At 53.9% G+C, this 22,640-nt stretch overlaps 10 protein-coding genes across 10 annotated transcripts; 6 read left to right on the top strand and 4 right to left on the bottom strand.

The window, feature by feature from the left end:
* Nucleotides 1-991: 991 nt before the first annotated feature.
* On the top strand, nucleotides 992-2,374 carry Triagg1_3738 (uncharacterized protein; the record flags this gene model as incomplete). The annotated part of the gene is made up of 4 exons (XM_062898063.1): nucleotides 992-1,014; nucleotides 1,151-1,506; nucleotides 1,652-1,763; nucleotides 1,843-2,374. 4 exons carry the CDS (start codon nucleotides 992-994, stop codon nucleotides 2,372-2,374), a joined length of 1,023 nt encoding a protein of 340 aa, XP_062757241.1.
* A 3,174-nt stretch (nucleotides 2,375-5,548) lies between these two features.
* Triagg1_3737 (uncharacterized protein) lies at nucleotides 5,549-7,728 on the top strand (the record flags this gene model as incomplete). Its single annotated transcript, XM_062898062.1, has 3 exons — nucleotides 5,549-6,513; nucleotides 6,588-7,319; nucleotides 7,431-7,728. The coding sequence occupies 3 exons, from the start codon at nucleotides 5,549-5,551 to the stop codon at nucleotides 7,726-7,728; spliced, it is 1,995 nt and encodes a 664-aa protein (XP_062757240.1).
* Nucleotides 7,729-7,889: 161 nt separating this feature from the next.
* On the bottom strand, nucleotides 7,890-9,426 carry Triagg1_3736 (uncharacterized protein; the record flags this gene model as incomplete). Its single annotated transcript, XM_062898061.1, has 4 exons — nucleotides 7,890-7,989; nucleotides 8,121-8,226; nucleotides 8,516-9,025; nucleotides 9,162-9,426. 4 exons carry the CDS (start codon nucleotides 9,424-9,426, stop codon nucleotides 7,890-7,892), a joined length of 981 nt encoding a protein of 326 aa, XP_062757239.1.
* A 1,253-nt stretch (nucleotides 9,427-10,679) lies between these two features.
* On the top strand, nucleotides 10,680-12,363 carry Triagg1_3735 (uncharacterized protein; the record flags this gene model as incomplete). The annotated part of the gene is made up of 4 exons (XM_062898060.1): nucleotides 10,680-10,758; nucleotides 10,817-10,869; nucleotides 10,954-12,258; nucleotides 12,325-12,363. 4 exons carry the CDS (start codon nucleotides 10,680-10,682, stop codon nucleotides 12,361-12,363), a joined length of 1,476 nt encoding a protein of 491 aa, XP_062757238.1.
* A 567-nt stretch (nucleotides 12,364-12,930) lies between these two features.
* Nucleotides 12,931-13,554, bottom strand: Triagg1_3734 (uncharacterized protein; the record flags this gene model as incomplete). Its single annotated transcript, XM_062898059.1, has 2 exons — nucleotides 12,931-13,174; nucleotides 13,367-13,554. 2 exons carry the CDS (start codon nucleotides 13,552-13,554, stop codon nucleotides 12,931-12,933), a joined length of 432 nt encoding a protein of 143 aa, XP_062757237.1.
* Nucleotides 13,555-14,270: 716 nt separating this feature from the next.
* Triagg1_3733 (uncharacterized protein) lies at nucleotides 14,271-14,989 on the bottom strand (the record flags this gene model as incomplete). Its single annotated transcript, XM_062898058.1, has 3 exons — nucleotides 14,271-14,471; nucleotides 14,580-14,746; nucleotides 14,809-14,989. 3 exons carry the CDS (start codon nucleotides 14,987-14,989, stop codon nucleotides 14,271-14,273), a joined length of 549 nt encoding a protein of 182 aa, XP_062757236.1.
* Nucleotides 14,990-15,657: 668 nt separating this feature from the next.
* On the top strand, nucleotides 15,658-17,030 carry Triagg1_3732 (uncharacterized protein; the record flags this gene model as incomplete). The annotated part of the gene is made up of 2 exons (XM_062898057.1): nucleotides 15,658-15,689; nucleotides 15,782-17,030. The coding sequence occupies 2 exons, from the start codon at nucleotides 15,658-15,660 to the stop codon at nucleotides 17,028-17,030; spliced, it is 1,281 nt and encodes a 426-aa protein (XP_062757235.1).
* A 1,141-nt stretch (nucleotides 17,031-18,171) lies between these two features.
* Nucleotides 18,172-19,065, top strand: Triagg1_3731 (uncharacterized protein; the record flags this gene model as incomplete). Its single annotated transcript, XM_062898056.1, has 1 exon — nucleotides 18,172-19,065. The coding sequence occupies one exon, from the start codon at nucleotides 18,172-18,174 to the stop codon at nucleotides 19,063-19,065; it is 894 nt and encodes a 297-aa protein (XP_062757234.1).
* A 742-nt stretch (nucleotides 19,066-19,807) lies between these two features.
* On the top strand, nucleotides 19,808-20,363 carry Triagg1_3730 (uncharacterized protein; the record flags this gene model as incomplete). Its single annotated transcript, XM_062898055.1, has 3 exons — nucleotides 19,808-19,831; nucleotides 19,917-20,017; nucleotides 20,084-20,363. The coding sequence occupies 3 exons, from the start codon at nucleotides 19,808-19,810 to the stop codon at nucleotides 20,361-20,363; spliced, it is 405 nt and encodes a 134-aa protein (XP_062757233.1).
* Nucleotides 20,364-20,742: 379 nt separating this feature from the next.
* On the bottom strand, nucleotides 20,743-22,481 carry Triagg1_3729 (uncharacterized protein; the record flags this gene model as incomplete). Its single annotated transcript, XM_062898054.1, has 4 exons — nucleotides 20,743-21,389; nucleotides 21,719-21,783; nucleotides 21,873-22,206; nucleotides 22,286-22,481. The coding sequence occupies 4 exons, from the start codon at nucleotides 22,479-22,481 to the stop codon at nucleotides 20,743-20,745; spliced, it is 1,242 nt and encodes a 413-aa protein (XP_062757232.1).
* Nucleotides 22,482-22,640: the final 159 nt, after the last annotated feature.

Raw genomic sequence — 22,640 nt, 5'->3', positions numbered from 1 at the left:
TCTGGGGCGGCCTTGGACTGAATGTCTGTCTCAGCCGCACACCAAGATCTGAGTTGATGGGGCCCTTTGATCCCCGGGATGGTTGCATCCTGCGCCCCGAGAACCAGGTTCTCTCGCCCATCACCGTCGCCAGACGCGGGTGGTGTGTCTGCCTGCTTCGTATCCCGAGCCATGGATGGGCTAACGACGCCATGTTCCACTCGCCCCCGGCTTTGAGCAAGCAGTGACAGCCATGTTCCAGAGTGAACATGTGTTCTCCCGCAGAAGTGATCATGTTTGCAAGCCATTGCGGGGCACTGGGAGTCGATGATTGATCCCAAGCTCGATGAGAGATGACGGCCATGGATTTCACGATCGGGGTGCTATCATTCGCCCAAGTCCGACCGATCAGACATGAGGCCCAGACGCGGCAAGAAGAGTGCACTGTACTCGGTACCTGTATAGTTGCATGTAGAGAAGTGGAGGGTAAAGCAGCATGGCCAAGCACGCAGAAGATGATTTGTAAATTGCAGTCCCTTGAAGTGACGATGCCGTGTTACCCTCCGTGTAAGAGTGCCTTGGTGTGTCATAACCTGTACCCGATTGCTCTGTACAACAACAGAAGTCGCTTAGAGCCTACATATGTATCCTTTGCCTACTAGGTAGATGACTTTTAAAGCACAGTGAACATGGAATCACTCCCTAGCCTAGCCTAGTCAAACACAAGATCGTCGACCCGGTTGATTTTGAGTTGTCGTCAACCTTGCTTAACAGACAGTAGCGGATCGACTAGAAATTGGCCCATTGAAAATAGAGCAAGACTAAGGCCTTGTTCCCGCCCCCCTTTCCGTCGATTCTGCTTAGCTAATGGCTGTGCTCCAGTCCTCGTGCAGGCTAGCGTCCTGTTGTGTTCAGGGGAGAGCGGCCTATGGCTCTTTTCCTTGCCATTAAACTCCCCGCCATAATCACGAGCTCACACTGTTTACTCCAAGGTTACTGTCCTACCACAGCAATGTCCAACCTGTTCTCTGGAATGTAAGCTGTCTTTTCTCTCTCCCCCCGGCTCCCTTTCCCATTTGGTCTCTTGTGCTTCCGTTTTGGGGTTTGCTATTACGTGCCGTGCTCCTTCAGCCGCAAGTTTGCTAACTCAATGTCTCGTCTCCGGCACCAGAAAAGCCCAGATTCGGGGAAACTCTGCCAAGGCAGGGACTCCCGTCAAGAGTCCAACCACGCCGACTGCGTCTGAAGCTCCGGCTCCAGCTGCAGCGTCCCTTCACAGGACCGCGGCCGCGGACCACTACCCGTCCTACAGTTCGACGTCGAATTCAGCGCCCAGAGTGACTCTGCCCGAATCCCTGTCGATCGCCAAGTCAATAGATGCTGTGGTTCCCACGCCCCTCGATATCCCCCAGCCATTGCCGCTATGGCTCAACACGGCCTGTGCCAAACACATTGTAAAGGGAAACTTTATGACGCTGAGTGCTCGGCCAAAGACGGTTGACCACGGAGAGTGGGTGGCGCATCAGGGTAAGTAAGCCCAGTGGAGAGGGACCGATAGAACAGAATGGGGAAGAGAGGGATGTACACACAGGAGGAGAGAGAGAGAGTCAGACCGAGAGACTGAGAAGCTGGGAGAGCGAGAGCATGCTTGTTCTGACAGTTAGCCATACAGTGGTCGAGCACTACCGTAACCTCTGGAACTTTGTCCGGGTTCTCCACGAGAAAGAGGAGGATGGCACAAGCATCTGCAACCCGACAACATGCCCCAAGATGTCTGCCGGCAAGTAAGTGGTCTCCCTGCTGCCCCATTGAGTTTCGAGGGCGTCTGGGCTAATGCATGCGCGCGCGTGCTGTGCAACACAGGAACCACTCGTATACCTGGCTCAACAGGAATCACGAGCCGGTGGAGCTGCCGGCGTATGAATACATGACGCTGATGCAGCGGTGGATGTCTGGCAAGATGGACGATCCCGCGCTATTCCCTACCGACCCCGACACGGTGTCGTTTGCCATTCACCCCGAGCACACGAGCAATGCCGCCCAGCAGGGTCCCGACGAGTGGCTCGGGGCCAGAAGCGGCTTTCCCAAGCAGCTCGGGGGCACCTGTCAACTGATATTCCGCCAAATCTTCCGCGTCTACGCCCACCTGTACTGGGACCACTTCGTGGAGCCCTTTTACCACCTGAACCTGGAGAAGCAGCTGAATAGCTGCTTCAGCCACTTCATCCTGACGGCCACGACGCTCGAGATGCTGCAGCCCAGCGAGCTGGAGCCCATGCAGTACCTCATCGACTTGTGGGCGGCCGACGGCACGTTCCCGCCGGAGTCCAGACCCTATTCGTATGCCAACGTCGAGCGCGGCCGATACATCCAGAGCCTGGGCACCGCAGTTTGAGGGGACAACTACTATCTACTAATGTGCTCTCAGCAGCAGAGAACTTACAAGGCCCGATTCGATTGGGGGGGCCACGAGAACTTGCTTGGCCGATCCGAGTGGTCGCGTGAAAGAGAGAAAGACGGGGGATAATGGAAGAAGGAGAGGAGACAGACAGGGAAAGGGAAACGAAAATGAGATCCATGAGTCACTTTTCGAGACATCACTAGGATGATCTGATACCAAGTGCTGGGTTTTCCTCCTGTGATGACGACGAGCATCATATTGTTGGCCTTGTCGATTTTTTGAGGAGCGTCTGGAGAAGACTGATTCTCCCACTGGGCTGCTCTAATACAAGATTGCTAGATTATTCCAAATACCAATGAGTATTGACTGCGTCTACATGTTTTTGTGAGGTGATGATTTCATGTGTTGATGCTAAAATTATCCCTCTCTATTATTCTCGTGTGTTAGGGGTACTATTGCCTACGTGCCATCAGATGTTACACCACCGGGCTGGTCTTTGCTGTCACCACGGATCGTGGCAGAAGAAATCATACGAGAAACAAGCTGGTAACCGTTGCATCATGTCACGGCAGGGTATTTGGCCATGGCGGCGACCCTGTTACTTCCGGCTTTTTCTCTCCGCAGCTTTCGGTTTTCGTAGCATCCTGCTTCGTACCAATCAGCCATGCAGCAGCTTCGCATAGCTACAGGAACGGACACAAGCGTGAGACCGATAAGGCACGGAGCCGGCAGTCAATGACTCCTGAACCGGCTCTATGCGTCCGCCTCTCTTTCGCGGACACTTGCTGACCCATTACTCGTACGTGTATGTATATGCAGGCCTTTGACCGGTGTGGATTTCCGGTGGGTTCATTCTCATTTGCTCGGGGGTTCAAGCTTTTCTCTTTTCTCATGCAGCTGGCCATGCAGCCCATTTGCCTCTCCTGCAGGCCCGGGCCAAACAGAATGGATACGGGAAGCGCGGGAAGCGTCACGGAGGCGAAAAGGAATGCGAGAGAAGAGGGGGCTCTGGCATTGGCCACGCGTGGGAGCCATGCTTTTCGTCTCCTCTTCGCGGCAGGACGGCGTCATATGCTTGTGATTCCACGCCTCTTTGTGCTGGACTAGCTAGCCGACGCGAGCACCCCACGCTGGGGTAGAAGCGATGCCATTGGTATTGTCGGTTCGTCCTTTGGGCCAGTCAGGACGTGAGAAGTGATGAGTTCAGCAGAGGTTCCAAGGTAGCATCGTCGACTTGTCACGGACGACTCAAGCAAGGGCTAAAGTAAACGCTACCACTGGTTCAGCACGTGTGTGTGCAAGTACGCCTTGTAACTGATACAGCGCGCAACACCAAGGACCAGGTTTGGGTTTGGACTTGGGGGGTTTTGCTCAGCACTGACAAGGCTCTGCGCCATCGTTTGGCCGCCTGCATATGTACGTTTCTCACCGGTCAATCCTCCGCCTAGCCCCCGCTGCTGCTTTGGTGGGTGTACAGCATGCGCATTAAAAAGGAGGGAGGGGGCTCTGGTGAGAGGGGATTCTTTGTCGTTGTGAGGATGTCGTTGTGAGGATGAGGATGCTGGATGCTGGAAATAGCAGCAAGAGTTGTAACGTGAGGAGGAAACAAAGCGAAGCGGCAGCGGCCCTTGCTGCAGGCGGACGGATTCGACTGATCAAATGATATTCCCCCTCCCGCGGCTGATGTTATCGAGTCAGTGCCAACGTACAGTACTTGTACATGCATGCGGCATTCCGGGGCTGGTCCACGTTTGACGGGCTGGTGTTGAATGTTTCTTTATTTAAAACAAGGGGCCTGTCGTGGTGGCGTTTGGTCGCGGTGACACTGCGGTCCCAGCAAATGGGCTAAGGGTAGCAGGTAGCAGCCACTAGCAGTTGCCAGAGCTCGGGCGGGTAGTTGCACTGCCTGACGCGGCTTTTGATGCAGCTTTTGATGGATAGAGCAATATCGATATACGCCTCGAGTCAGCCAGGAGACAACCTAGGTACCTTAGTAAGACTAGTAGTTCCTTGTAACAATAGCGAGTGTTTTGTTGAGTCGACTTGGAGACTCTGTAAACCAAACACAGCTTCTGGTACTAATTGATAGGTGAGCTACCTGTAAGTTTTGATGGTGAAGTAACTGCGAGTACCAGGTACAAGGGCGATATTGCTAGCACACCCATTTCTCTCCAGAAGTGGGGCGGCCCGGCTCTCCCCCGCGCCGCTTGATTGGCCGAAGCTGCAAAGCTTAAGCCGCTAAGGAAAGGAAACCTGCAAGGTGATTTGATTCTCTTCACACCGGCAGCTGCTCAGCTTTGGCGGGGACGAGAGCAGCAGCCACCAGAATGAATCACACAGCACTAGATATATGTGCTAATGGAAAATACAAACTATGAGTAATGATAGGTAATCATAATGTAAAAAGTTGACATGATAATTGATACAGCGAAATCAAGAAAACAAGCACGAATAGTAAGTTCATGTGATAAGGAAAGCGAGGCCCCTCTGCCTTAGTCAGCACTTGCCCCATCCATCCATGTATGTATCGTGTACTTTGCCGCGTCCAATCTCTGCTCGTTCTGTCTGTCTCTCTTGTCTTGTCTCTGCTCTGTATCCTCAGACCCATGACGCGCCCCGGTCGAGTTACACCAACTTCTGTGGCCTTGCCTCGAAAACGTGCAAATCACAACGCCCAGATGAAGTCCAAGGCACTGTGAGCGGCGCCTTCTCCGCACGGCATACAAGCACCAGTACATGCGGCCAATCCCTGGCGGCATCTGGCGTTGAACAACAGCCGGAATCCAATCCTCCTCTTACGCTCACTCACTCGGTTGCCAGCCATCGCCAGTTTGTTGCCTCTGAGAGCGTCCCTGTCCGGCCTCCCCTTGTCTGCATTGCATTGTGTGCCCATACCCCCAAGTCAGTTATCCAACTGGTCTCCCAACTCGTTCTCACCCGGGGTTTGAAAAAAAAAAGAAAAGAAAGAAAAGCATTCGTCTATAAAACAGGCCAATCCCGCAATCCCGTCGCATTTACATCAACAAATCGCCATCCAATCGCGCATCCGCGACTCGGTCTGTCTCTTGTCTCTCTATATAGCAACAGCCTGAAAAGGTGTGTTGTTGCAGAGACGTTTGATTCTTGGCCCTTGTTTGAATATTTACATCTTCTTCTTCAAGCCGCTACATGTCGTTGAATCTAGACTTTGAACCCGATCATTACTTTTTCGACTTTCATCCTGAAGGTCCTACTTTCAACTACTGGCGTCGTCAGTTTCTCGACTTTCAAGATAGATTCAGACCACCAGACGACCCCGCGCGCGAACTCTCGCCTGAAGACTCAGAGCCCTCGCCCTATCCCTCCCCCTGCCCCTCCCCCTCTCCCCCCTCGAGCATTGCAACCATGGATCTCGAGATGTTGGACCTGGGAAGAAGCAACGACGATGTGCCCGTTCACACGCCTCGTCGTCGTACCAGGAGTGTTGAGCCCTCGACTACTCGTCTGTCCATTCACACGCCCTCGAACCGCTTCTTCCAGAACCCTCACTATCCTCACTCGGCCATTAACACGCCGGCTGCCCCAACTCCCCATGCCGTGGCTGCTCGTCGAGCACTTGACCAGCGTCGCATTGCCATGTTCACCCCGGGCCGCACCCGTCGCCAGAGCTTCAGAGAGCAGAGAGAGACGCCCATGTCGATCCTACGCCATCTTGGCCGCGCCCTGGCTCCCACCAGCCATGTGATTGCCTCCTCATCCTCCCCGGACAAGCCCTCTCCTAATGGCAGCGGCGGTGGAGGATCTGGCGGCCGTGGTAGGCGCGCAACTCGACGGGCTGACGATGATGACGACGAGCTGCCAATTGATAGGCCTCGCCTGTCTCTGCCGCTTGATGAGGGCTCCTCCTCGGACGACTTGCAGCCTCCACAGTCGTCCATGCTCGATGACGGAAACGTGACGGTTCAGTCTGTTGAGCTGCCTCGTCGAGCTACCAGCGAGGGCCCCCCAAGGCGCAGCTTTGGCTTCTTCCCGGGATCTGGTGACGACATCATGTGGGATGACATTTACGGGGAACACATGGGGTCAGATCCCTTTGGTAGATCAATTGAGATTGCCCCCCCGGCTCCTCTGGATCCTGAGATTGCAGATTTACGGTATGCGCCTGCCATTTGTCTTCTGACACAATGAATCTTGTTTAATTGAATGACGTGCTAACATGACTTGTAAGGCGACCTCCTGGTGACCGTCGTGAAAGCGACTTTAGCCTTGACATGCCGTCTGGCCTGAGTGACAATGATCAAACCACCTTCTACATGAGGTCTCCCGTTATTGATGATGTCCAAACTGTTCTCAATGCTCCCAACCCCGTTGAGGATGACATTGAGCTCATGAACGAAAAGAGACAGGCAGAAGTCGAGGCGGAAGTCGAGACAGGGGTCGAGACAGAACTCGAGGCAGGACTCGGGGCAGAAGCGTCCGCAGAAGCATCAGCAGAAGCGTCAGCAGAAGCGGACATGAAGGCAGTGCGGGAAGCAGATGACCAGTTTCCTGATTATGGCGACTTTGAGTCCGTGTCTAGCCTGGGAGACGCTGAAATGGAGGCCATCACCAAGATTGACTATGAGACGATTGGGCTCGAGCCTGAGAAGCCCAACGACGACATCATCGGATACCCCCATGGCCGGCCCAAGAAAAAGAAGGCCAAGACCTCCAAGACCAGGATCTCAAAGCACAACATTGAGTATCCGCAGCTGCCGCCCGCCTTTGTCAGGCAGGTTACCCAGGCTGCCATACAAACGACGGGGTTGGTTAATCAAAGGATACCCGCCGACACCCTTGGAGCCTTGACGCAAGCTTCGGATTGGTATTTCCAGCAGCTCGGCGACGATCTAGGTGCCTACGCCAATCACGCTGGTCGAAGAACCATTGAAGAGCGCGATGTCATTACCTTGATGAATAGGTGAGTTTGTTTGTCTAATTCCCCTATTTCCCCCTTCCCAGTCTTTATTCTTACATCTATTTTCAACCCCCCCTTTTCCTACCCATGCTTATGATATACTGTACACAATAGACAACGCCTTCTCAACCCAGGACTCTCTCTCTTCAACCTGGCCAACCGCCATCTTCCGCGCGAGCTCCAGCAGATGCTGAGGTGTGCTATTCCCATGGCCCATCCTGGCACGTATGCCACCCATGCCACCCTTGCCACCCACGCCGCGTATGTGCCCCATGGCGATGGCGGCACGAAGCGGAAGAGAGAGGAAGAAGAAGAGTATGACGAAGATGATGACGATGAGGAAGAGGAGCTGGTCTTTCCAGAGGATGAGGAAGAAGAGGAAGAAGAGGAAGACGAAGAGGAAGAGCAATAGTGGTTTCTTTGAAACGTGCATAGCCATTTGCACGCAACCATCATCTCTGGCCATGCTTCTCATCTTCTTTTCCGTTTCTTTTTGCTGCTTCCATCTTTCTCCTCCTCTCACTCTCCTTTTACATTATATGTTTATTTTGATTGTTTCCCTCGCTCTCTCCTTTACATGTGCCCGCCGGCCCGTACTCGGCGAGCAATATTGGACGGCGGCTTCTTGAGCACCATGTAAAGCATGATTGACGTGGCAATGCTCAGACCGTACCTGCGGAGTCTACGAGTTAGGCGACTTGAAGGAGACTGATTTGACCGCAAGCCATGACTGGCATTGTTCTGTTTCTTGTCTTTTCATTTTCGCAAATAGACGGGCGGGGGAATGTTGATGCTTTCACTTACCATGTAAAGATGTACTGGGCGTGGTTGTTCCTCAGGTTGACCTCTGCAGGTCGTCCAAAGGGGACTCCGCGAGCCTCATAGTCCACCATGCGCATAAACTCGGGTTCTGCAAACATTGGGATTGTATTGTTTAGCGATGAATGGTTCAAGGGATAGGGATATTGATATGGATATGGGATATATGGGACATGAGTCTCGTCGGAGAAAGGGACAAAATGCGGGAAGCTTGCGAAAGCTTGGGGATTTCTTTTTTTTTTTTTGGGACGCTTGGTGGAATATCTCGAGTTTGCTATTTCGGGAAATGTTTGGTATTGGAGTTGTCTTGGTAGGCAGCTTCACCTAGGTAGAGACAATCTGGGACAAAAGACAAGGAGACAAGGAGACAAATCACTCACCCATGGTAGCCTCTATCCACACCGGTTGACTGCCAGTCAGAGCCGCCATCTGGTGGACGTCAGGAAAGTAAAACTCGCCCTTGTCGGGCCTGTTATCCGGCGTAAACATGTTCTTCTTCCACGGCTCGCGCAGCAGCCCCTCGACCGTGACGGTGCCCTGGACCAGGCTGTCGGGCCGCGTCCTCTGGCTGCGGTGCTTCTTGCTGATCCAGCCGCGGTTGACGAGGATGGTCGAGCCGTCCTTGCGCTCCAGCGGCGTGATGACCATGAAGCCGTCCTGGCCGTCGCGCATCCGGGGGCCGACGAGCATCTCCTGGTCGTGGCGGAAGCGGCCGGTGGCGAGGACTCGGCGGTAGTCGAACTCGCCGACGACGGAGGGGTCGATGTGAGGCGGCAAGGGGAGAGGCTCGCGGATGAGACGGTCTTCGAATTTTGCGATGAGCCGCGTTTTCCAGTCGAGGCGCTGGACTTGCCATGTGCCCAGGAAGAATGCGGTTATGGGGATGAGGGCTGTTGTGATTGGAAAGGAAAGATGTTAGTAACAGTTGTCGGATTGTGTGTACAAGTAGATTTGCAAGGTAATCACTTGTCCGCAGGGCATATGCAGGTATATAGTGCTTGTATACTCGGAGAAGGACACACGAACCGAGGAGGAGGATGCCCGGGCCATGTCGCTTGCCCGCGCGAACCGTCTGCGGCTGCAGATCGACAATGGACACAAAGTTCGGATCATCCGCAGCCGGCTGCTTGTTGGATCGGGAGGCGGTCGAGGATATGCGTCTGCTGTGGACGGCTCGGGGCGGGAGGATGCGAGCTGCTGCCGCTGTCCGGGAGCATTGGGGAGCGGATCTGGCGGCGATGCTGCCGCGGGTTGCCCGTAGGCTGCGTAGGAGATGTTGTGTGCAGTTCATCAACGCTGGTGGAATTGTGTGCTTGAACTGCTGGGTGAGAGTCGAGATGTTGGTGCCTGTCTGTCTTTGTGGTTTTGGATTTGGAGATTTGATAGTATGATGGCATTGATGGGCGCTGTGAGGATTGACCGCCTGCCTAGAAGGGGTTGTTTGGTGGGGGTTTAGAGGCGCTGTAAGTCATGAGGCTTCTATGGATGGCCTTCTGTGTGTTTGACGTCTCGGAGTCTGAGTCTTTGTGTATGCACAATGGCGATTGCCCTTGCTTGGGCCATGTATTTCTCTTTGATTTTTATTGGACAGTTTGTCGAGTAAATCATGATTCTGATTCATTGTGTGTAATTGTTTGTCTGTTTAATGATTTTCTCAGTCAATGGAGGGGAAATACCGGCGGCTTGCTTGTAGCTTTTTGTTGTCACGGAGTGCCGTGCTCGCTTCTGGAATCCGGCCGGGACGACGCTGGAATGATGCCACATTGACCAGCCATCAAACGACGGGCTCTTCCCCGAGTCTATCTATTTCTTGCAAGTTTCCATTTACAATTCATCAAATACAATCTTCAATCGTTGTGGAATTGACATCTACAAACTCCAGACGACAGTCACATATTAGCATCGCAAACTACTAGTGCAGGTCCCTCCCAACAAAAACCGCCAGCAATTGAGCCGCCTGTCCTTGTAAAGAGAGGTAGAAAGAGGTAAAAAGAGGTAAAAAGAACAGCCACCGCGTGCCCCAAGCAGCAGAGCCTCCACCGCCCCGTCCCAAAGCGGATTGCGCGGCGGAACCTTTTGCAAAGCCGCCGGCCGGTGGATCTCGCTGGTCTTTGGTTGATGCCCATTCAAAGCTGGCCTTTCGTCATCGGTTCCCGCGCATTTCGTCTCGTCTCCCCAAGTGTGAACGTTGTCCAGACAGCGGCAAGAGGCCCCAACAAAACCGCGGATTCCTTCTCTTCATTCTGTGTTCCGGGATTGCGATTTTGTGGTGCTGCACAACACAGAGACGCGTGTGACAAGAAGGAAACGTGAATCCCTGTCGTTCGTTGTATTACTATCGATTCTCGGCTGCCCGGGCTGCGATTCCCCTCCTCCTCCGTCCCGGCAACTTGTCGAGTTAATCACCCTCCTCCCAGCGCCAAACCACCGCTCCGCCTCCTACAAAGACATAATACTCGAGTCTTCAACATAATACCGTCGAGTGACGAGGCTTATGCGATCTCATTCGAAAGAAAAAAGAGGAAATACAATAAGGAAAAAGCCATGTTTTACCAGGGGAGCCTGCAAGAGGGCATTTCCACGGCGGTGGGCCAGCAGAAGCTGGTGCTCTGCTTCGTGACGAGTGCGTGATTGAATTTCGCTGGTCAGCCACCTGTGCACCTTGTCTGACGCCGAATTAGATGAAAACGACGAGAGTCAAACATGGGAGCATGAATATCTACAAGACAGCTCTGTAAGGCCCGCCCGCACTCCCCCCGACTTGCGGTATACGACCCCCGATGTAACATACATGTACATACTAACAGCTTAAACACAGCTGTTGAAGCTGATAGAGACGCAAGCAGTCGCCCTGCGGCTCATCGCAGACTCGGAAGAGGCCGGATACCTGTCGCAAATCTTCCCGCTGCCCAAGACGCCGACCGTGGTCATCATGAAGCACGGCGAGTTGAAGGAGTACATTTCTGCCGGCACCAGCAAGGAAGATTTCCTCCGCCGGATCCTCGTCGCCTTCAATGCCGCTCCGCAAGTGGTTTCTGCCGCGGCCGCATCCTCGTCGTCGTTACCATCACCAGCCTCGTCACCGGCAACCTCACCGACAAGACCGGCCGCCCCAGTCCCCCCTGCCGCACACGCTTCCGTTCTCGCTCCCGCTCCTTCGACATCTCCTCCACCGCCATCCCAAGCCCAAACGCAATCGCAATCACAATCACAATCCCAGGCACAGGCACCGCCCGCGAGCGTACAAGCCGCCGCGCAATCCGAGATAGTCAACCGGATCCTCGCCGAGAGGGCGGCCAAGCTCAAGGCCCAGAAAGAAGAGGCCGAGCGAAAAGCAAAAGAGGAGCGGGCCAAGGCCCAGGAAAAGGCCAAGGCCGAGGCGCAAGCAGGAGCGAATACAGATGGCGCCAAAGTATACCAGCAGGCAGAGGAGCTCAAGAAGAAGCGATTGGCGGAACAAGAGGAACGCCGAAGGATCCTGAAGCGAATAGAGGACGACAAGGAGGAGAGGCGGATGCGGGCGTCGGCAAAGGAGCAGCAGAAGATTGAAAGCCAAAAGGCCGACGACGCTGCTCTCTCGACCGGCGCGAAGCTGAGCAAACTGCCCTCGACGACCAGGGTGTCCGAAATGGCATCGATACAGGTCCGGCTCTTTGACGGTTCGACCATACGCTCGCGGTTCAAGACGGCATCTCCCCTAAAGGAAGTCAGGCGTTGGGTTGACGAGAACAGGGGCGAGGGCAACGGTCCCTACACGTTCAAGCAGGTCCTAACACCGTTGCCCAACAAGAACATTGACTCGACGGAGGAAAACAAGGCCCTCGGCGAGCTGGGCTTGGTCCCGTCGTCAACATTGGTGCTGATTCCCGTCCAAAAGTACTCCTCGGCTTATAGCGCAGCGGAGCAACAGCAGAAATCCTTCTTTTCCAAGTTTCTCGCCATGATCCTGGGCTTCTTCATATGGCTCCTGAGCTTGGTTGGCTTGGGCGGCGGACAGAGAGAAGCCGCAAGAGATGGGGGGTCGTCGGACGCGACGGCGAGAACGGCTTCCGAGGAGAGGAATCGCCGAGTCAGAGGTCTACAGAACTTGCAGCGCGATCACCAACTTTACAATGGCAACTCGGTATGTGGCTCTTTAACAAAACCTTGATCACACGTCAACTGTAGGCTAACCACGCATGTTGTATAGCTGAATTTTGAGCCCCGACCAGACGACGACGAAACATGAAAGCAGGAGCAGTGTATAATAGTTTAACGGCATTGGGTATTCCTCCGCCTCACAGCGTCTTCTTCTTCTTCTTCTTCTTTTTTTTTCTCCCCTTTTTAACTTTTTCACTTGGTATTTTCAGCTTGGGAGGGGGTTTCTCGGATATTTTCTTTTCTCTTCTTTTATTTCTTTCAGTTGTTTATTTGTACAAGTACAGGATTCAAGAGCAGAGTGCACCCATCTATAGGGATTTTCCTTGAATAAACCCAGCGAGTCCTCTCTATGCGCCTCTGTTTTCGCATTTGCAACATGATGTTCCTCTGCCCAAGCCATTGGCAGGCATCCCACTTATTACTCCAGCGCTGCGCCCATTATATATGGAGAGTGTCTGTAGGTGTGTCTGTGCGTACGTATACCATCATCCCATGTATGCGTACCGTTCCCAAGTTTCGTCTTCCGGAGATGTATATATACATGCGTGCTCGTCTCAACAGACGTGTAGATTTACATGTCCTTGATCCGATGACTGCTCTACCGCATCTCCCTCATGCCGTATCTATCGTAATCTTGTTCGTATCCTCTCTCCGCTTAGTACTGGCTAGCGGCGGCCTGGCAAGCCTTGAGCTGCTCAAGGTACCAGTTGCAGATCTGCATGTTGCCGCCGTTGTCGTCGAGGCACTTTGTGAAGTTCTGGGCGGCGCCGGCGCAGTTGTTGTACTGCTGGTTCTGTTGGGGAGCGGCCTGGGCCTGGACGGGAGCGGCGGGCTCGGAGGAACCGCCGCTGAAGAGGCCGCCGATTGCGTGGCCGACGGAGGAGCCGATGGCGACACCGCTATATGAGGGGGAATCCAGAGACGTAGTTAGCTCATGTGCTGTTTGAAGAGTGATTTGGTGTTGCGGTTTGCGAGTAGCCGAGGCAATTGCAAACTCCAGAGCAAAGCGCCGAGGGGAGTACATTTTGGCATTGCGCAACACTTGAGAATCGAGGAAAAAAGGAGGATTCATTTAGGGAATAAAAACGTACGCAGCAGTGCTGGCCATCTGGCCAAATAGTCCAGGGCCCTGAGAGGCCTGCTGGGGAGGCATCATGGCCTGGGGAGCGTGCTGCTGAGGAGGAGCGGCCACGGTGGTGGCAGGGCGGCGCTGCTGGGGGGCGGGAGCAGAAGCGGTAGGGCGCGAAGGAGCGCGGCCGACGGAGCGTTGACGAGGCATTTCTGCAGTGTTTTTTTCTTTTTTTTTTTTTTTTGGTGGTGAGGAAGATGAATCTGTAAAAAAAAAAAAAAACGAGGGTTTGACAAATGGTCAAGTTCGGAGTTGGTGATGCTGGCAGAGGGTACTGTAGGCTGGCAGTTTTATGCGCGGCCAATGGGAGGGGCCGAGATTCTGCTCGTGCAGCTAGAATCCTGCTAGTGCCTCGTTAGATGGATTCAATGGGTTGGATGCTAGGCCTAGAGCCGGCAGAAACTATGGCGAGAACATTCCACGCCTTCAACCACTCTAGAACGATGTCTGTGTTTTTTAGGTAGGCAATATTCTGCTGAGGGTATATATTTGGTGATTAATATTCAATTCATTTTCCTCATTGTATACCCCGTGTAAAGAACATCCCAGTCTCCCTTGAGTTAAAATAAAAAAAATAAAGGCCCTTGCGCATGATGCCCGCAGATGCCATCTTGAATACCGGTGGTTGCCATCCATCTCTTGCTACCATCTACGATCCTATCCCATGGAAACTATTTTCCGGCCTAAATCCTTGATCAAGTGGTGCTTTTAGAATAAAAATTAAGAAAATAAAATAAAGCAGATATCAGAAACAGAAACCATTGCCGTTAAACGCCTCTATGCGCAAGTGTTCGCCACTGGCCGTCAGGCACACGCTAAAAACTCTTGAAAAGAAAGTTGATGCTTCACGTCGTCCCTTGGAAACCTCATGTTCGGCTCTTGTTCTTGCCCTTGCCTTTTGTCTTTGCCTTCTTATTCTGGCTTGGCGATTCGTGAGTCTCTGAGTTGGCAGTCTGAGCAGCCTCTTCCGCGCTGCGCTTCTTGCTTTCTGCCGCCTTGAGCAGAGCCTTGGCGCGTTCCTCGGCAATCTTCTCAGCCAGCTTGGCGCTCAGCGTCTTGTTGTCGCTCTGCAGCACCATGATTAGCACCTCAATGGACAAGGGTAAAAAAAAAAAAAAAGTTGGTGATGAGACGGGGAAATCTCCTTCAAGTGATGCGCAGAGGGGGCAAATTACCAGATCGGCCTTGAGAATGCGTGCGGCTGCCTCCTGGTTGACGGTGAGCGTCCTCTTCGTCTCTGGTTCCTCGGCGGCCTTGATCTTTGCAAAGTACTGCTGGATCCGCTTAAGCTCAGCGTACACTGCGTGATTCTGGGCGTCTCCCCCTTGAACCTTGATGGATGCTGTGATGATGCAAGTCAGCCCATGAGAACCGTCAAATGATGCAGGAACCGTCGAGTCTCACAGAAAAGCAGCGATTCGACAGCATATGCCGTCAGAGAGAATAGCTTGGCGCGATCCAGCAGGGGCAGCTGTGAGGCCATCTCACTGATGTTTCCCAGCAAAGGCTCCAGCGCATCCTCCAGTCTGTCCAGCTGGGAGCCCAGCTTCTCCACGTCGGGCATGATGGTTGGTATATCCGCCATGGTCGCAGGTGAAGAACAAAGGGAAAACTGAGGTTCTACGAGAAAGTGATGCTCGATGCAGCTTTCTCTTCACTTTCTCGTCTACAGTACGATAAGAGATGAAAAAGGTTGAAAAGGCTCTGATATCTTACGTTATCGGAATATCGGTCCAGGTCGCTTATCGGGGTGCACATCGGCTATCGAGGCGCGATCCCGCAGTGGAACCCCCCAGCGAGAAAAAAAAGAACCGGATAGGCAGTTACAACATACGGACAATTGGAAGGGACACCGGCCAAAGCTCATAATTCACTACTCCTGCAATTCTTCCCCCCTCTAGATCGCCCAAGGATACGGATTGCTCACTCAACAGCCACATCCATTGACTACTACCAACGAAATTCACTGCAACTCGCTGCACTGCCGACTGTCTCCTTGAATCGCCTCCTCACGAGCACCACTCTGTCGAAACCCGAGGTCATAGCACGAGCACGAGCACGAGCACGAGCGAAATAGTCCACTCACATACGGGGACAGACCGAGACGCCGACCTTTCATCCTTCCAACGTATTCGGATTCTCCAGTTCCAGCTGTAGCTCGCCGACGTTTCTCGGCAGTCTTCACGGTGGCGGGCTCAGTTCGACCGCGGCTATCCGCACGGATATGTCAGAGGCCCTCAGCGTGGACTGGCGATGGCATCTGCCGAGGCCGGCGCTATGGCACGGTGGCATCGACCTCTGACGGCGGCAGCAGCTCTTCCAAATCGTCACGCGACCCCTCATCTACCGAAGCGAATTCACCATTTCCGGTGCCTAGGCCGTGGTCCAAAGCTCTCGGGCTTGACCCTACCTCCGCCAAACCGTCCTGGTCGTCTACGCCGAAATTCTCCGTGCCCTCGGTGCTGCTCCCTCCCGAGGCCGCCAAATCGCCTTCAGTCCACAAGATACACATCCTTGGAGATGACGAGAGATCGAGGTTCATAGCCCATGCCCTGTCCGGCGTCTACGACTCCGTTGAAATGCTGGGGTGGAAGAGGAGCTCGCCATCGCCGTCGGCATCGCCTTCTTTCTCCTCAAAGTACCGCAACGTCTACAAGTCCCGTCACGGTGACCAGCGCAAGATGAAGCTTGAGCACGTGTCTGTGACCCCCAAAGCCATCACCGGAGATGACAATTCACACATCGCCCAGCTGCTCGTAGCCGGCCCGGGACACGATGCAGTGGAAGCATTGCAGTCTGTCAAGCACCGCATCGACAAGGACACGACGGTGTGCCTGATGACAGATGGGCTGGGTGTCCTGGAAGAGGTGAGGCAGCGGGTTTTTCGTGGGACCGAATCGAGGCCCAGCTTCCTCCTTGGCCATATGAGCCACCGGCTGGCCCTTAACCGGGGCCAAGATTCGGTCAGGGAACTGCGGTTCGGGGAGACGCGGCTGACTTGTGCTGATTTCGGCCGCGACGTAGAAAAGACGGAGACGAGGATGAACTTTGTCAAGGCTCTGCAGGGCGTCAAGGACCTCAACTCGTCTCTGACGCCTCTCGACAAGTGGCTCCATTTCAAGCTGCCGTCAGTCATCCTGGATTCCGTGGTGGAGCCCGTGTGCGTCCTATTAGAGATTCCGTACGGCGGGCTCTTGCGGAACCCTGCTGCCCAACGGATGATGCACCGGCTGCTGGCAGAGATTGTCTCGGTGGTGGATGCCATGCCCGAGCTGGAGGGCTCCGCAGCGATACGCGACTTCATCCGCGGCAACCGGATCAAGCAGCTCATCTACAGCCGCATCATGGCGAGGCGCGGCGTCTCTACAGTTGATCTGGAGCGGCAGATCCAAAAGGGCCTGCCCACGGACGTCGACTACCTCAACGGCTTCTTTATACGGCGCGGCCACGAGCTGGGCATCCAGCTGGCCACCAACGTCATGATGAGGGACGTGATCAAGGCCAAGCACTCGCTGGCCATTGAGAAGCTCAACTCGTACGTGCCCGTCGAGGAGACGTCGGTGCCCAGCCACTTGTCGTTTCGATATCGAACCTTGCCCGCTTCAAGCCGCGGCAAGCTCGTGTAAATTACATTACATTACATTTCCGAGTACTACTACTACTCAGCCTGGACGGAACATGGAGTGAATCCACTTTTGTATACTTATCTTTTCTACGTCTCTTTTTTTGTATTTGGACTCAAGGCATTAGCAACGGCGTGAGGGGGCGAAAGACGGGCTTTCTGGTATCGTCGGATGCTTGCACTGCAAAGGCAAGGCACGGCACGACGTACACGAATGAAGTGTGAAATACAGACATCAATGAACAATACCGTATACTTTGTACACGCACCTGCAGCTGCACCTTGAACAGTATAACTCACTCATACAGGTCCGGAGCACGAGGGATACGGCCCAGCGAATCGGTAAAGGAAACGTGGTGCATCTCGCTTCCGAGGGCAATTTCCCCCTGGCCTCGACGCGCCGATTCGTTTCGCGGTCGGCGGATTCACAGCACCTACTCCTGTCCGAGTTGCGAATCGTCTCTCGGCCTGAGCCGTGGCGGTAGCATTTTGATCCCCCCCCCCCCCCCGAGTTCAAACGCTCTGCGCAACAGACAGGCTTTTGACTTGCTCTAGCACGGCTGCAATGCTACCTTAGCTTAGGCACGAAGCCATACCCGCGTATACTGCAACTCTCGCTCTTCTTCGGGCTCGACCATATGTCCGATGCAGCCGGCTTTCCAACGCAAAATACTAGTTGGATACGTCACGATGGGTAGCTGAAGACCAGGGAGCCAATCCGTCTTGTCCAAGGACCAAGCGGGGTCGTTCAACCAACTCCATCGAGGCTGCGATATCATAGGTTGAGTTAGTTTGCCGAGGGCGCTCAACGCCAGTCCCGTGTCTTTAAATTTACCCCATCATTTTATGCCCGGAGCTCCCTTTTTTTATTTTTATTCGGCTCGACTATATTTCTCTTCCTTCTTTCTCTTTACTTCTCTTCTTTACTTTGACATCTTTTGGCTCCGTTGTGAAGCTACCTACACATATTTCCCCACCAGTTCATGAGTGCGTGTAAGCTGAGCTCACTTACACACTTATACGCCTGATTTAGAGTTTGTCTGCGCCTGTACACGACACAACTCCAGATAAAAGGGAAAAAAAGAAGAATAAAAAGAGAAAGAAAGAAAAGAAACATCGTATACAACAACAGAAAGCTGGAATCAATGATCATCATGTCTTCTTTCAAACCCCTTTCCGCATTTCCCCTCTTCTCCAGATTCCCCCCAGAGCTGCGCCTAAAGATCTGGCACGAGAGCTTGCCGGATCTGGACGGCATCACGTTACACAGCTACAAGAAGGGATGCTGGGGTCTCCGGGGCTTGCCGAAATCAGAGGACGATCTGGTGCTCGATCAGACGCCCGGCGTGGACGAGGACACAATCGACTATGATTTCTGCCACGAGCTGTTGGACCCCGTGCAAGTTGATCTCCCCATGGCGTTTGTCAATCGCGAGGCACGCAGCGTCGCCTTGTCTTGGATGCGCCGGCGAGGCGTCGGGATGCGCTTCGACAGGGGCAGAAACTGCCACGTCTTTGAGGAGCGGTTCGACCCGAGGCGCGATGCCCTCTTCATCACCCAGAACCACTGGGATGACTTTTGCCTCGAGCCCTTTGACCGGCTCGCGCAGCCAGATCTCGCCAACCATACCGTCAAGAGCGATGCGGACCTCACACGCATTGCCATTCCTCACCCGACGATTGGAACTGATTGCTCTTTGCTGGCCGAAGTGTTTCACTGGTTCCCTCACCTGGAAGTGCTGTTTGTCGTCTTGGACTTGCGGATAGACCCCAAGATTGAGATGCTGCTGCGCAAGGGGGACCGCAAGCAGGCCAAGGCTCGTATGCAGAATCAACAGTGGGTAGTCGAGGATGGCCAGGAAAAGACGCTGGTCTGGGACGGCGCGAATCGCCGCTTCCAGTGGCAAGGCAGTGCTGAGTTGGGCAATACAGCGCTGTATAGGAGGATGGAAGAGGTTGCGAGGGAGATTCGTGGGAGGCTAGTGGCGAGGCAGACTGGAAGCTTCATGATCCAGCCCGTGTATGCCGTCAAGGGATGATGGCATGAGCGTATCTCGGATTGATTATTGAGGAATGGCGACTTTTTGATTCATGTCAAGGGCTTTATTATGGATTGGGATTGGATTAGGATTGGCAAGGGACTGGAGCATCATTGGGACGGGATGGGACGGGATGGTATTGGCATCATTTAGCAGCGGATATCAATTCGGGATTTCTCTTCTCTTTCCTTTTACTTCTGCTTCTTTTCCTTATTCCGTGAGCATTTAGCATCCTGTTTTCTGGACATGTATGACTTGTACATCTCGTATTAGTCGAGATGAAGCAATGCTTTTCTCTTCAATGCCTTTTAGTCCACCCACAACAACTTGATGTGGTTCAATGTTCAATTTGTCAAATGGCGTCATCAGCCGTGGCCATGGTAGCAACCAATGCTACTATACGTACATGCAGCATTTATGAATACATGAGTCCAATACATGAATACCACCTCCTACCTGTGATTCCGTGTTGCTGCTCCCCCACTGAGTCTCTTGAGTGTGTGATATCTCAAATGTTCCCTGCAGCTATTCCCACCTTCCAAACTCGTAGCTATTTATTATAGCTGGCCGTTAGCTGCTATAGCTGCTATATACTGATCACGTGCGGCAGAGCTACCCCTCCAAAAGCCCGCTGGACAAATTATCAAGCTTTGCTTTGCCTGCCGAAAAAAGGCCCCGCAGCACGATGACGACTGTGTAAACTTTTGAATCCATATACAAGACAAAAGGGCAGCTTTTCGACATGGACGAATCAGAGCTGGAACAGGTCAGTCTGTTTGAAATTCCTCCTTTTTTTTCGACTCCTTTGATATCGTGCGTTTGAGTTCAAGCTCTCATATAACAGTCTGCAGATCCGGAAAGCTCGTCTTGAGCAGCTCAAGGCGCAGGGAGGCGGTGGTGGAGGCTCTCGCAACGGCGGTGCTTCAGGCCAGGACGGGGAGAGACAGAGACAGTGAGTTTGTGATCTTGTGTTGTGCACTTCACAAAGACCAAAAACAAGCTAAACGGAACACTCTAGACAAGCAGACGAAGCCCGGCAGCAGATGCTCAACCAGATCCTCCACCCCGAGGCCGCCGACCGTCTCGGCCGCATCCGACTCGTCAAGGAGCAGCGCGCCATCGACATCGAGAACCGGCTCCTGACGCTGGCGCAGACGGGCCAGCTGCGGCAAAAGGTGACGGAGGCGCAGCTCAAGGACCTGCTGACGGCCGTGGCGGACAAGCAGGAGCAGGAGAAGATTGTTGTGAGCAGGCGAAAGGGCTGGGATGACGACGACGACGACTTGTTGGATTTGTGAGCGAGCATTGAACGGGGGTTTTTCTTCTTTCTTTTTTCCCCCTTACAATTTTCTTCATTTATGGCATTGACTACCTATACGCGTACCTATTCATCTCCTAGTTTTTTTTTGTTGTTTAATCTTACAAAAAGGTACAAAGTCTGTTGAATGTGCATGGGATAAGGCAACGTGCATGGAATAAGGGGAGAGACGAGAAGGGAGGGATGATTGAAAAAAAAAATAAACAAGGGGGAGAATAGTATACAGCTCATGAGGATGGCATGTCAAGATGGTCTCGACAGTCATCAAAAGCCATCAGAATCAGAGAAAAAGAGAGAGAGAGAAGACAACATCCCTCAAATGAGACACAACCACCACGGTATATCATGCCTCACACTCATCAAAACCCATGGGCTCGCATCTCCTTGAGCCGCTTCTTCTCCTCCTTCTCCCGCTTGCGAATCTCTCGCAGGTCCGGCGGCCGCTCAATGCCCAGCTCCCGCCTCAGGTCGTCAACGTCTCGCTCCAGCTCCTCCTCCCAAAAGACGTTGATAATCTCCTTGCTACGCACGCCATTCTTGACTGCCCACGGCATGTACACGCTGAAGAAGCGGCGCCTCTCGGCCGGCTTGAGCGTCGCCACGGCCAGCATGCTCAGCCCCGTCATGGGGATCAGCGTGTTGGCAAACTCAAAGGCCTTGAGCGCAACTTCGCCCTCGCGCACGGTGGGCAGGCCCGTCAGCGCGTGGTAAAAGTCGTGGCACTCGCGGTACCGCTGCATCACGTACGCGCACTCCTCGTCGTCAATGTACCGCACCAGGGATCGAGTGTCTGGGGACACGCCCTCGCGGTCCAGCCAGGAGACGTAGGCGCGGCCGACGGAGTTCTCCGGCAAGGCGCGCAGGGCCGGGATGCTGAGCGTCTTGGAGCTGATTCGCGGACGCAGGCGAAGGATTCGACGGCCTGTGGGATGGGCCAACATGGCGTCGCGGAGGCGGTAGATGAAGTAGGGGGTCGCCGTGGCCTCGCCCAGGGTGGCTATGAGATCTGCGAGATTGTCAGAATCTTGTCCAGTGTTGTGTGTGTGTGTGCGCGTGCCATGTCATGTTATTCTGTCATGTGTCATGTTCTATGTGTCTACCCATCTCTCCATATCATGTCTATCCTCGCCTTCTCTTCTTGCTCATCCGACCATCTCTCGCCATCTTTTCTCCTCACCTAGAGGGGGAAGGCAAGGGGGGTTGTCTCAGCCGTCATACAAATCCTGCAAAAGCGGACCCGGCATTGTTTGCTTTTTCCAACCCCAAGACCATGCAGGATAGCTGAAAAGCAAGAGCAGACAGGCAAAAGGCCAGGGGAATCGGGGGCTAGGAAACCAGCAGGGGAGGGGGGGGGAAGAAAGATAGGTGAGGTGAGTGAGGGAACGGCGTAACAAGGCATACTATCGGCTTAGCGTAGCACCTGCAAGGGAAGATGAGGGGGGCAAGAAGAAGCAAAGAGAAGCATATCGTATCAAAACTCATGGCGTACCAGCACGGTAGGGATTCAGCAGCGACATGATGCCAGATCCGAGCGCCATGCCTGCTTGCTCGATCCTGGTCAAGGGCACATGCCCGGGATACTTGGGCGGAGGCCGGTTGAGTGCAGAGAAGTTGCGCGCCGTGGGACTTGCGGCCGGTCTCGTGGCCGTCGAGGAGCGGCAGATTGCATGTCGTGAGAGTGACGATGGTGTTGTTGGTGTTGTTGTTGTTAGTGCTGGTGACGGCGAGGATCCCAGGGCCGGCGCTGTCGAGGCCGAGAGCCAGCTCGAAGCCGCTGCTCGGAGCCCAGACCGGGCTCTCGCCAATGGCGCTTCCATTTCCGTCTTTTGCCGCAGGGCTAGTGCAGCAGGATGCGGTGCGTTGCGAGCGGCTGAAAATAGAACCAGTTACAAGTACTCGCACAGGTGCTCGCAAGATTGAAGGGGGAGGAAACAAGGCAAACAAAACGATCACGGAATCCGTCCGCCTTTGGTGCTCCGGCACTCCCCCTGTCGCGGTGTCTCTCGTCTCGCACACCACCCAATTCCCCCTCCAGCGTCTCTCCTGCGCCTTGCAATTTCAAACGAAGAATACGAGGTGCCTTGACAATGTGTCCCATTGGACGCCTGAGCGAGAACTCGAGGCCGGCGAAAAGAGCTCAGGAGTCGATAGAGACGGACGAGGTTGGATTTGAGGATCAAGATTTTGGGCCGATCGGATGACTGCCGGTCCAGGAACTAATGATTTGTGGGGGGGGGGGGGGGGGGGGGGGGAGGAA

The sequence above is a fragment of the Trichoderma aggressivum genome (genome assembly GCF_033847375.1).
Source record: "Trichoderma aggressivum f. europaeum strain CBS 100526 chromosome Unknown scaffold_011, whole genome shotgun sequence".
NCBI classification, from domain to species: Eukaryota; Fungi; Ascomycota; class Sordariomycetes; order Hypocreales; family Hypocreaceae; genus Trichoderma; species Trichoderma aggressivum.
Note: the sequence above shows the minus strand (reverse complement) of the source record. Positions and strands in the feature narration are given on the sequence as shown.